We start from the raw sequence: 12,711 nt of genomic DNA, 5'->3' as shown, positions 1-12,711 counted from the left end.
TGGAGGGACTGAGCTGCCCCCCCGAGCATCATATGGTCTTCCCCTGCCACCCTCCCACGATCTCTCGCCACCCCTTTGCCACCCCATGTAAAATCATCTAGATCAGCCACTGCTCCCCACATCTGTGGAAATACCTGCAGGAAACCATCTTCCCGTAGATGTCCTGAATAATAATAGTCGGCCAATCCTTAAAGGTCCCATGGCATGAAAATGTCACTTTATGAGGTTTTTTAACATTAATATGCGTTCCCCCAGCCTGCCTATGGTCCCCCCAGTGGCTAGAAATGGTGATAGGTGTAAACCGAGCCCTGGGTATCCTGCTCTGCCTTTGAGAAAATGAAAGCTCAGATGGGCCAATCAGGAATCTTCTCCTTATGAGGTCATAAGGAGAATTTGGCCCGCCCGTGACAGAGAGAGAGAGAGACATCATGGCTTTCAAACAAGCAAAGTGGCAGTTGGTCAAGACCACACCCCCCCCCTCCACCTTGCCCCCCCTCTCTCCTCCTCAGTAGCTACAGACACAGAAATGGTACATCCTAAGGAAAGCTCATTGTGGGACTGGCTCTAGTGGCTGTAATTCTGCACCAAGGCTGAATTTGGGAAAGAGACTTCAGATACAGTATTAGGGGACCACTAAGGCCTATATAAAAGAGACTTCAGATACAGTATTAGAGGACCACTAAGGTCTATATAAAAGAGACTTCAGATACAGTATTAGGGGACCACTAAGGTCTATATAAAAGAGACTTCAGATACAGTATTAGGGGACCACTAAGTTCTATATAAAAGAGACTTCAGATACAGTATTAGGGGACCACTAAGGTCTATATAAAAGAGACTTCAGATACAGTATTAGGGGACCACTAAGGTCTATATAACAGCATCCAAAGAGCACCATGTCGTGGGACCTTTATATGTGGGTTCACATATAAGTTATTCGCGAGTTATTGAAAGGTACCATGACAGTATGGAACGGTTTATTGGAAATGTCAGTGTTTCCATCAATCATAAATGAAATGCAGGCTAGTTGGAATTGATAACTTGGAGAGAAAAATGAGAGAGGATCTTTCATTAAAAATCATCCTTCTGAACAAACTTACGCCCCCCCCCCCCACCCACACACACACACACACACACACACACACTTCTGAAATTCTGACATGTAGATGACACTATTACCACTGGTTGTATAGGCCTCATGGCCTGTCTGTACTGAGCTGTGAGCTCCCTCTAGTTCCCAGTCTGCAGAATGTCAGGATGCGGTGGCTAAAGCTGCTTGTGCCCTCGTCGCCGATCGCAATAATTTCTGGGACGATTTATCATCCAGCAACATTTTTTATCGTGACAGGCCTACATGTAGGGTTTATTGACATGCTTTTATTTAATCAGAAAAGGTCGACATAAAGGACTAAAAAAGTCAGCAACTAAGCTCCTTAGCCGTCCTTGAACTCAGCAAATCAAACAAAACGATGATTACATTTTTTAAAGTAGGCTACCACACAGCCGATCTACAACAAGCCGTTTCCTTAATGTGAACACTCTCGGGTTCTGTGAAGGGCCTAACTTTGGGTTAAACACTGGGAGCGTTAAGACCTCCACTTTGGAGCAAAATTGAAATTTTGAGCATATTAAACATTTTTTGCTCAAAATTTGGCCTTATCAAACTAAAGGCTGAAAATGCCCAAAAATTAATCTTAAAAATAAAAAAATAAAAAATGTAAACATTTGACCCGAAGACAACAAGAGGGTTAAAAAAAAAAAAAAAAAAATTATACCACACTGTAAAAAATACTCTGTTACAAGTAAAAGTCCTGTATTGAAAACGCTACTTAAGTGAAAGTCTGTAAGTATAATCAGGGAAATGTACTTAAAGTATTAAAAGTAAAAGTACTCAAAGCAGAAAGTCCCTCCCATTGTAGAAAGAGTAAAGGATCCAACCAGCTGTGTGTTTAATGGTCTCATCATCATCTCAGCTGGACTTGTAGTGTGTTATATTGTCGGCTAGTTTACTTTAGAATAAAACATCAGGTTTTATAAACTACATGTGTTCTGTGTGCAGGAATCTTAATGTGTAAAGTAACTAGTAACTAAAGTAACTAGTAACTAAAGCTGGAACAGATGAATGTAGCGGAGTAACTAAAGTAACTAGTAACTAAAGCTGTAACAGATGAATGTAGCGGAGTAACTAAAGTAACTAGTAACTAAAGCTGTAACAGATGAATGTAGCGGAGTAACTAAAGTAACTAGTAACTAAAGCTGTAACAGATGAATGTAGCGGAGTAACTAAAGTAACTAGTAACTAAAGTAACTAGTAACTAAAGCTGTAACAGATGAATGTAGCGGAGTAACTAAAGTAACTAGTAACTAAAGCTGGAACAGATGAATGTAATGGAGTAACTAAAGTAACTAGTAACTAAAGCTGTAACAGGTGAATGTAGCAGAGTAACTAAAGTAACTAGTAACTAAAGCTGTAACAGATGAATATAGCGGAGTAACTAAAGTAACTAGTAACTAAAGTAACTAGTAACTAAAGCTGTAACAGATGAATGTAGCGGAGTAACTAAAGTAACTAGTAACTAAAGATGAATGTAGCGGAGTAACTAAAGTAACTAGAAACTAAAGCTGTAACAGACGAATGTAGTGGAGTAACTAAAGTAACTAGTAACTAAAGTAAGTAGTAACTAAAGCTGTACCAGATGAATGTAGAGGAGTAACTAAAGTAACTAGTAACTAAAGTAAGTAGTAACTAAAGCTGTAACAGATGAATGTAGCGGAGTAACTAAAGTAACTAGTAACTAAAGCTGTAACAGACGAATGTAGTGGAGTAACTAAAGTAACTAGTAACTAAAGTAAGTAGTAACTAAAGCTGTACCAGATAAATGTAGAGGAGTAACTAAAATAACTAGTAACTAAAGTAAGTAGTAACTAAAGCTGTACCAGATGAATGTAGAGGAGTAACTAAAATAACTAGTAACTAAAGTAAGTAGTAACTAAAGCTGTACCATATGAATGTAGAGGAGTAACTAAAGTAACTAGTAACTAAAGCTGTAACAGATGAATATGGTGGAGTTACTAAAGTAACTAGTAACTAAAGCTGTACCAGATGACTGTAGCGGAGTGACTAAAGTAACTAGTAACTAAAGCTGTAACAGAAAAATGTAGTGGAGTAACTAAAGTAACTAGTAACTAAAGTAAGTAGTAACTAAAGCTGTACCAGATGAATGTAGCGGAGTAACTAAAGTAACTAGCAACTAGTAACTAAAGCTGTGACAGATGAATGTAGCGGGGTAACTAAAGTAACTAGTAACTAAAGCTGTAACAGATTAATGCAGCGGAGTAACTAAAGTAACTAGTAACTAAAGCTGTAAGAGATGAATTTAGTGGAGTAATTAAAGTAACTAGTAACTAAAGTAACTAGTAACTAAAGCTGTAACCGATGAATGTGGCGGAGTAACTAAAGTAACTAGTAACTAAAGCTGTAACAGATGAATGTAGCGGAGTAACTAAAGTAACTAGTAACTAAAGCTGTAACAGATGAATGTAGCAGAGTAACTAAAGTAACTAGTAACTAAAGTAACTAGTAACTAAAGCTGTAACAGATGAATGTAGTGGAGTAACTAAAGTAACTAGTAACTAAAGCTGTAACAGATGAATGTAGTGGAGTAACTAAAGTAACTAGTAACTAAAGCTGTAACAGATGAATGTAGTGGAGTAACTAAAGTAACTAGTAACTAAAGTAAGTAGTAACTAAAGCTGTAACAGATGAATGTAGCAGAGTAGCAGAGTAACTAAAGTAACTAGTAACTAAAGTAACTAGTAACTAAAGCTGTAACAGATGAATGTAGCAGAGTAACTAAAGTAACTAGTAACTAAAGCTGTAACAGATGAATGTAGCGGAGTAACTAAAGTAACTAGTAACTAAAGCTGTAACAGATGAATGTATTGGAGTAACTAAAGTAACTAGTAACTAAAGCTGTAACAGATGAATGTAGTGGAGTAACTAAAGTAACTAGTAACTAAAGTAAGTAGTAACTAAAGCTGTACCAGATGAATGTAGAGGAGTAACTAAAGTAACTAGTAACTAAAGTAAGTAGTAACTAAAGCTATAACAGATGAATGTAGTGGAGTAAAAAATCAAATATTTCTGTCTGAAATGCAGCGGAGTAGAAGTAGAAAGTGGCATGAAAGGAAAAAGACTACAAGTGAAATACAAGTACCTCAAAATCTGGACCGAAGTACAAGTACTGGAGTAGATGTACTTAGTTACATTTCACCACAGGTTTTAAACTACATTTAAAACCTGTATCCAACCACCCTGATTCCTTCAGTGTTTAAGAACTCTAATAGTCACGTCAAAGGAAGAGGAAGTAGAGAAATCCCAATGAACTGTGAGTTTATTACAGTATATATATATATCTTTTATTTTCTAAAACACTGTTCAGTTGGTCTGGAGAACAATTGTCATAAAGTACAAATCACAGCACAGATAATTAATTATGTAAAAAAAAAAAAAAAAGTCCTCCTGCAGTTAATGTCTCTCAAACATAATATGTTGACTGGAATTAAGCAACTTTTTGTTTTGTTTTACAATTTCACAATTAATGTATGAATCAAGTGGTGTAGTCTCATGTATTGTAGTAGGTATACTGTACTGTATATATTGGCCAGAATCCATTTTTTTCATAGCGGGGGGGTCAGGGTGTCCTCCCCCAGGGAAGTTTTAAGCATCAACGACTTCATTTCCTGTGTTTGGATACACTTTTATGCACCAATTTACGGTGGAAATACCTTTTATTTAGCCTATGCGAAGATTAAAAACACAGATGACAATTCAAAATATATCAAAACTATAATGGAAAGTATGTTGTTGCGTGTCATTGGGCATTTTTAAGAGGGTATATGGAAATCCTTGAACTTTCTTCGTGGGTATACTGCGTATACTGTACCTGCGTATCACGTAGACTACACCACTGGATAAATCAGCACATGGATTTCATTGCAGCAGCAGAAAACCTTTTGAATAATGCTCAGAAGAAATTAATATATGCACAAAATGTAAAGTATTCGTATTAAATATTGTGCCTTCTTTATACATCCATTTGTATATCGGATGTTAAATGTAGGAGAAATGTACAGTAAATATACAAATGTTACTGTGAACATAGTATGCGAATGTGAGAGGGATACTGACTTCAGTAGGCTCGTTAATTAGACAGTACATAAACATAGGCCTAGGTGGCGAGACAAAATAGCGATACGGCAACATATTGTTGTCCTTCTTCGTACGATATGAGAATCTATACGCTGGCGTCAAATATGGAAATTTTAAAAAGAAAAGGCGCTCTGAAGAGATTTCTCTGCTCCCAGCGTCGCTGCTTCATGGCTCCTCGAGGTGGCGCTCAACACATGAACGAGGGAAACTTACTTTATACTGCCCACTTGTGGCAGTCTTGGATGGATGAAGATGGAGGATGGATGAATGTAGCGTATAACGATGGCATGAGACTGCTTTTAAAACAACCAAGATGGTGTTGTGCTAGTCAAATGTTAGTTAATGTTGGTGTGCCTACCTGTTCGGCATTAATAAGGAATCTTATTTTTCGAGACATGTGTAGAATGTCTGTCTCTGATAATAGAATTATACAAGCTTTTGCCCACAGTGGTTTTAGCTCTGTCAGGTATACATCTAGACTATGGAGACATCGGCGCTCCTGTTTGTATATTTCAAGTGAAAGTTATTGACTTTTTAATAATTTATTTGTATACACTGTATATTTATTGCTATGTTGTAGTTATTGTTTTTTAACTTGTACTATGGACCTTCCTTTTTGTGTCCTGAATAAAGTAATTATTATTACGGCGTTTTTCCATCACACGGTACCTGCTCGACTCGCCTCGCCTCGCCTTGACTCGCCTTTTTTGGTTTTCCATTATGATAAAAAGTCCCTGAACAGGTACTTTTTTTTTTTTTTATCACCTCCGTCGAGGTTCCAAGCGAGCTGATGCGACACCAAAAGGTGACGTGAAATCTCCAGACTACTGATTGGTCGGAGAGAATCACTGCGTCCTGCGGGTGTCCTGAACAAACCCGCCATTTTTAACTAGTTAAAGTTGAAATGAAATAGTTGAAGTAAAAGTTTAATTACACAAAAAACTACTCAATTACAGTAATGTGAGTAATTGTAATTGGTTGCTTTCCACCTCTGATTATAACTATATGTATAAGCGGTGTGACTGCATAAGAGAAGCATTGGATGCAAAGTGACGCAAACACTTGTCGGCTGGAGTTAAAAATATAATTCAAAATTATGATTAAAATTTGTGCCTGTCTCAAAACTAAATGTACAGAAACAGTTTGGGCTAAACTAGTCTCGCATTACCGGCTCTATCTCCACAGCGCTGCAGAGTAGAGGTCTGGCTACACCACAGATGCATGCTGGGATAGGAGAAAAACCTCTCTGGGTTGTTTGAATTTCTTTAAACCAATCACAATCGTCTTGGGCGGTGGCTCTGCTAAATAGTCTCAGGAAGGAACTGGTTTTGGTGGAACATTTGCACCCCGCAAAAGTAAACTCCACATCCAATATTAAATGAAGTTAACTGTTGACACAATACAGTAACGTGAGCTTTTTAAATCAGCTGATACATGGTTAAACCCCACTGGCCCTTACCAGTGTATCTCTGTGTGGACTTCATCCACAACAATCCCACCAATCGGTCCCAAAACCTCCCAGTTAGAGAGGAGACACCCTAAACATGTAACCAAGCAGGCCGGCCTTGCTGCGCCGTCCAAATATTCTTCAAAAGTTGGCATTTTCAGCAAGTAGCTCGCTAGCTCCAAGTTTGTTGTTGCTTCCCGATACGAACAAAGTTTGAGAACAAACACAGGACTTTCATTCAGGAAGGAGAGTATTTTCAATGACTAAACTTAACTAGTTCCATTTCACAACGTTAACTACGTGTTTAAAACTGCGACCATTACCTTAAATTAAACTGTCACTTGATAAAAAAAAAAAAAAAAAAACTGCCATCGTGGTCACGTTTGGCAGTCACATGTTCAAAATGGCGACCATGCGGCTGTATCACAGCGTTAGATTAAACGCTTACATCTGTGGTTTTAGGACTGGAATCAACCTATTCTGTAGTTTTTGGTACGAGGGCGTGTTGGAAACTGTTGTTCTCTATCGTATCGAGACTATCTCTCCACAGAGTTACCTATTCCATCTGTACGGGGGATTGACCCACCGGGGCAGTTGACGTGGATATCGCTTAAAGACACAGCACTACGTGGCCCATGCCAGTGCTTAAAAGGCCCAGGTGTGTATGGGTTCAGTGATTAACATTAGTCATGTTTCCATTTAATTGTCAAGCAAATTTTAAGCAAACTTTTAAAATGTCGCAATAAAGAAAATGCTAATTAGAAGCTTTTCCATCAACTGGTTTAGAGCGAATAAACTGGACTACACAAAGAGTAGTTTGGTCACAAGTTGCCGTTACGCGTGGTTGTAGATTACTAACCGGCGTGCTAAATCAAAGAGTTCAGAAGCTAAGTTCTTTGGCTAAACGGAGAGAGGTAACATTGGACAAGTTGGCCACCTGTGCAGAATCCAGGGTTGTGGCAGAGCCATTTGGGCGATTGTCAGCGAGACAACCGCCCACCGCTGTGTATACGCGGTGTGCAGGGCCAGACGATTCAAGCTGTTGAACCAATTCGTCAATTTACCCGACGTGGCTGAGACACAGGCTACAGCGCACCGCAACTCCACCACGCACCTTGTGCCACAAGTGTACGGTGCGCTGGAGGGGACCCGTATCCTGATCCTTCCCCGATCCGATGGATACCACGACTGGAGTCATGTGAGTTACATGTTCGCTACGTCACAACTTATTCGGCAAAGCTGTTCCCATCTCCCATTTTGCACATTAACTCTTTTTCGAAAAAGGCAAAAAACCACCTCAAGCTCAAGCACAAAAACCTTTTTTTCTTGAATTGTACCGTTTCCATCAACATTTTCTAATGCAATACTTCAAAATGCGCATGAATATACATTGATGGAAACATGACTAGTGATTGTAACGGTGTCCGAGCGGCCTTGCCCTGGAGAGATAGGCTCTTCACTCAGAGAACCAAGGTTACCTTGTAACCAAACGTTCCCTCTATCACAACGACCTTGTTTTAATTTAAGCAGTCAGTCTACCGCTTCAAACCAGATCATTTAAATTCCAAAATAGAAAATAGAATTGCATAATAAACATGAAAAAAGATATTTTGAATAAGAATAACCCTAAATAACATAACACTCGAAATATTTCGAGTTTAAACCCACCGTGTATTCTGCTGCAACACAGGCCAGCCTCACTAATTTAGTTTACTCACTCACTTAATTTTAAAAGCCTATGGAATACATTTTTACCAGCATGGCAAGTGATGAAAATAGACTTCCTACAGGCTGAACATTGATATCCTCTAGAGCTGCAAAGATGAATTGATTAGTTGTCAACTATTAAACATATCGTCAACTTTTGATAATCGATCAATCAGTTTAAGTCATTATTTATGAAAATTCTCTAATTCCAGTTGCTTAAATGTGAATATTTTCTAGTTTCTTCTCTTTTCTGTGACAGTAAAACTGAATATCTTTGAGTTGGGGACAAAACAAGACATTTGATATTTTTTTGGGAAACACTGATCCACATATTTCACCATTTTATAGACCAAACAACTGATCGATACAATTAAAAATAATCGTTAGTTGCAGCCCTAATATCCTCAGTCAGGTCATTCATCTTTGTTACAGTCTGACTAAACCTCTTAGGTAATTCTGGCCGATACAAACACGGTAGTAGCGTCCTAAAAGTGTTCCCTAAGTAGTAGTATCCTAAAAGTGTAACAGGGTAACTTTGCTGCACGCAAGTGTGTGCATGCATGTACAGTAGCTTTCAAAGGTCGGGGTCATCCCCCCTTAGGGTGTTGAACTCTTCAGGGGCAGAGTACTTGTCAGCACCATGACCAGCTGACTTGCGGAAGCCCGCTGAAATCTCATCGAAGGTACGGCCCTTAGTCTCGGGAACCTTGAAGTAGGTGAAGGTGAAGAAGCCGAGCAGCAGGACGATGAAGATGATGAAGACGTATGGACCGCAGAGTTGCTGGGGAGGCAAAACATTTCTTTTGAATAAGGGGAACAAGCTAAAGTATGTAGTATACAGTTAAGTTATTGGTGGCATTTTTGGACTGAATATACATGTACAATCATAGACTATGAAATAAATAATGGACGGAGACGATGCTGAAGCTCCTTAAAGCTGCATTCTCTCTAACTTCCAGCAGGGGGAGACTCCTTAAAGCTGCATTCTCTCTAACTTCCAGCAGGGGGGAGACTCCTTAAAGCTGCATTCTCTCTAACTTCCAGCAGGGGGAGACTCCTTAAAGCTGCATTCTCTCTAACTTCCAGCAGGGGGGAGACTCCTTAAAGCTGCATTCTCTCTAACTTCCAGCAGGGGGAGACTCCTTAAAGCTGCATTCTCTCTAACTTCTTGACTCCACCGGCTCCAAAATGAAGTCTGTTTCTATAGAAGTCTGTGAGAAAATGAGCTTACTTCTCTCTTGATTTATTACCTCAGTAAACATTTTCATAATGAGTTTATGGTCTCAGTCTCTAGTTCCAAGTCTTCTTCAACACAGCATGATGTTCATTTAGTAAATGATGCTCCCATTTATTTTTAAACAGACGATAAAGCAGGGGACGCTTTAGGACCTGTCAGTCAGGACAGAGGCTTAGCGATGCTAACCATGCTAACACTGGGGAAATTAAAATAGACCTCAACTTGTTTTTGACTGAGAGTGACCCTCTCACTGTGTGTTTTCACTTCAGCGAAGTTAATTGGAACATTTCGTCCCCTACAAATGTCTTGTTCAGCGTTATGGCAACCGTGCTAGCTAGCTACCGCTAGCTGATAACTTAAGGAAAAGTTGGTTGATTTTCTGTTCTGCCGTACATGCAGATGAATGGCGCCAGTACCCGGAGGTCCATGTTTATCCGCCAGTAAATCTCTGCTTGATGACTCGCTTCAGAAGGTTTGAAAATCAATAACTTTCCCCCTTTAGCGTTTAGCTTAGCGCAACACCATTGCAACCGTAAACAACAAAAAAAACGTCACATCTGGTAGCAAAAAACTATTTGGCGACGTCCAAATTGCCAAACTCGAGGCTTCAAAGCGGCCACAAACTAATGTGTAAAGTCACGGATGCTTGTCTATAAGTGTACAATGACAGTATCATTTTAATTAAAAGATGTCTTACCTCCACATACGGGAAGCCAATTCCCACCAAGAAGTTGGCAGACCAATTGGACAAACCAGCAACTGCGATGGCAGACGGCCGCGGCCCCTGGCTGAAGAGCTCCGCCACGATGAACCAGGGGATTGGGCCAGGGCCAATTTCAAAAAATGCCACGAAACTAAAGATGGCCGCAATGCTGATATAGGACATCCAACTGAGCTGGTCCTGAGAAACACAGCACACCACAGAAGCTTCCAGTCACTGCATTTACAAAAAGACTGTGAAAGATAATCTCAAACACTTACCAACAACGCCATGGCAACAGTTAGGAAAACTGCTGAAACCGCCATTCCCATCAAACCAACGAGGTGAAGGGGTCTCCTGCCGACTCGCTCGACCACAAACAACTGCACAGAAGGAGAGAAAGTAGCTTATAGAGAGGTGAAGGCCCTCCCCTTCCGGTGGACCACCATGGGACCTTATTTTGGAAAAAAATATGTTCGGTAGTGAACGGGGAAGAGACTAATAATGATTTGATCCTGTTTGAATTGAGCCATAAATTACACATATGATGTTTGTCAATTTAAAAGCTAATTTTCCAAGTGAAAAAAGTCTAATTCTGTCATAAAACTGTTGAAGTGTAAGACGTCATTAGCAAGACTACATACTTCAAAGTCTCTAAGTGACGTCTCTCAGAAGCTACGATGTCTGTGTGTTCGGTACCGGGACATCTTGCTCGTTCTTTCCCTTTTCGACTGATAAAAAGACTCTGGATAAAACACATCAGGTAAGATAACGTTACATGTGTTGTGGAACAGAGCTAAGCTAGCTTGCGAGCAAGCCGAGCATCAAGCAAGGTAACGTATTTTGTGCGAGGCGAGAGATGTAGTTCAACTACAACTTCAACTTTCAACTTTATTTTGTCCCCAGACACGAGTGGGCCAGAAGAACAACAATAATCAACGACCCTCAAGTTGGCTTCTGATTCGCAGCGTCCGATCCTTTTGAATCGGCTTTGGCCGCGACTCTGGAAGACTTGGAGTTTTCTTTGAAAAAGAAGAAAGAACGGCTCTGAAGTCATTCTTAAAGGAAGATGTGTTTGGAGTTTTGCCGACCAGATACGGCAAAAGTTTAATCTATTAACTAGCTCCGCCCTTATACTCTGCTTCTGACTGGCTAGTAGTCCTTACCTAGGTACTGTCAGGGCCTCATACTCTGCTCCTGACTGGCTAGTAGTCCTTACCTAGGTACTGTCAGGAGACACAATCATACTCTGCTCCTGACTGGCTAGTAGTCCTTACCTAGGTACTGTCAGGGCACGCCCTCATACTCTGCTTCTGACTGGCTAGTAGTCCTTACCTAGGCTGTCAGGGCACGCCCTCATACTCTGCTTCTGACTGGCTAGTAGTCCTTAACTAGGTACTGTCAGGGCCTCATACTCTGCTTCTGACTGGCTAGTAGTCCTTACCTAGGTACTGTCAGGGCACGCCCTCATACTCTGCTTCTGACTGGCTAGTAGTCCTTAACTAGGTACTGCACATGTGCGACTCCCAACAAATATGGAACAGAATTGAGATGTCTCACTCTGTGTAATTCATGGCTCAATTCAAACGGCATCAACACATTATTTGTCTCTTCCCCGTTCCCTACAGTACATACAGTGCAGGCCAAAAATTTGGACACACCTTCTCATTCAATGTGTTTCTTTATTTTCATGACTATTTACATTGTAGATTCTCACGGAAGGCATCAAAACTATGAATGAACACATATGGAATTATGTACTTAACAAAAAAGTGTGAGATAACTGAAAACATGTCTTATATTTTAGATTCCTCAAAGTAGCCACCCTTTGCTTTTTTTGATAACTCTGCAAACCCTTGGTGTTCTCTCAATGAGCTTCATGAGGTAGTCACCTGAAATGGTTTTACCTTCACAGGTGTGCTTTGTCAGGGTTAATTAGTGGAATTTGTTCCCTTAATAATAAAAAAGCAAAGGGTGGCTACTTTGAAGAATCTAAAATATAAGACATGTTTTCAGTTATTTCACACTTTTTTGTTAAGTACATAATTCCACATGTGTTCATTCATAGTTTTGATGCCTTCAGTGAGAATCTACAATGTAAATAGTCATGAAAATAAAAAGGAAACGCATTTGAATGAGAAGGTGTGTCCAAACTTTTGGCCTGTACTGTATATTTGCTGAAATAAGATCTGATGGTGGTCTACTGGAATGGGAGGGACTCGGCCTCTCTTTCTCCTTTTATGTTTCTGGTTCTTTTGTGACTTACAGAAACCACAGTGAAGGCAGTGTTGACCACTCCTGCACCGATGGTTGCATAAACAGGCTGGGACACTCCTGCTCGCTCAAAGATCCCAGTCGAGTAGTAAAACACCTAAAGATGAGGATACAACACCGGGAACAGTTACTTT

At 40.0% G+C, this 12,711-nt stretch overlaps 1 protein-coding gene across 1 annotated transcript in view; it reads right to left on the bottom strand.

The window, feature by feature from the left end:
• Positions 1–8,714: 8,714 nt before the first annotated feature.
• Positions 8,715–12,711, bottom strand: part of LOC114558476 (solute carrier family 2, facilitated glucose transporter member 1) — a 31,337-nt gene continuing 27,340 nt past the window's right edge. Inside the window, exons 7-10 of the mRNA XM_028582507.1 lie at positions 12,570–12,674; positions 10,585–10,686; positions 10,301–10,504; positions 8,715–9,147 (exon numbers count right to left, since the gene is read on the bottom strand). Coding sequence (XP_028438308.1) covers positions 8,941–9,147; positions 10,301–10,504; positions 10,585–10,686; positions 12,570–12,674 — 618 coding nt within the window. The 3' untranslated portion in view covers positions 8,715–8,940. The remainder of the gene's footprint in view (positions 9,148–10,300; positions 10,505–10,584; positions 10,687–12,569; positions 12,675–12,711) is intronic.

This window comes from Perca flavescens, chromosome 7, assembly GCF_004354835.1.
Source record: "Perca flavescens isolate YP-PL-M2 chromosome 7, PFLA_1.0, whole genome shotgun sequence".
Classification (NCBI taxonomy): domain Eukaryota; kingdom Metazoa; phylum Chordata; class Actinopteri; order Perciformes; family Percidae; genus Perca; species Perca flavescens.
This window is presented reverse-complemented; position numbering and strand designations above follow the sequence as displayed.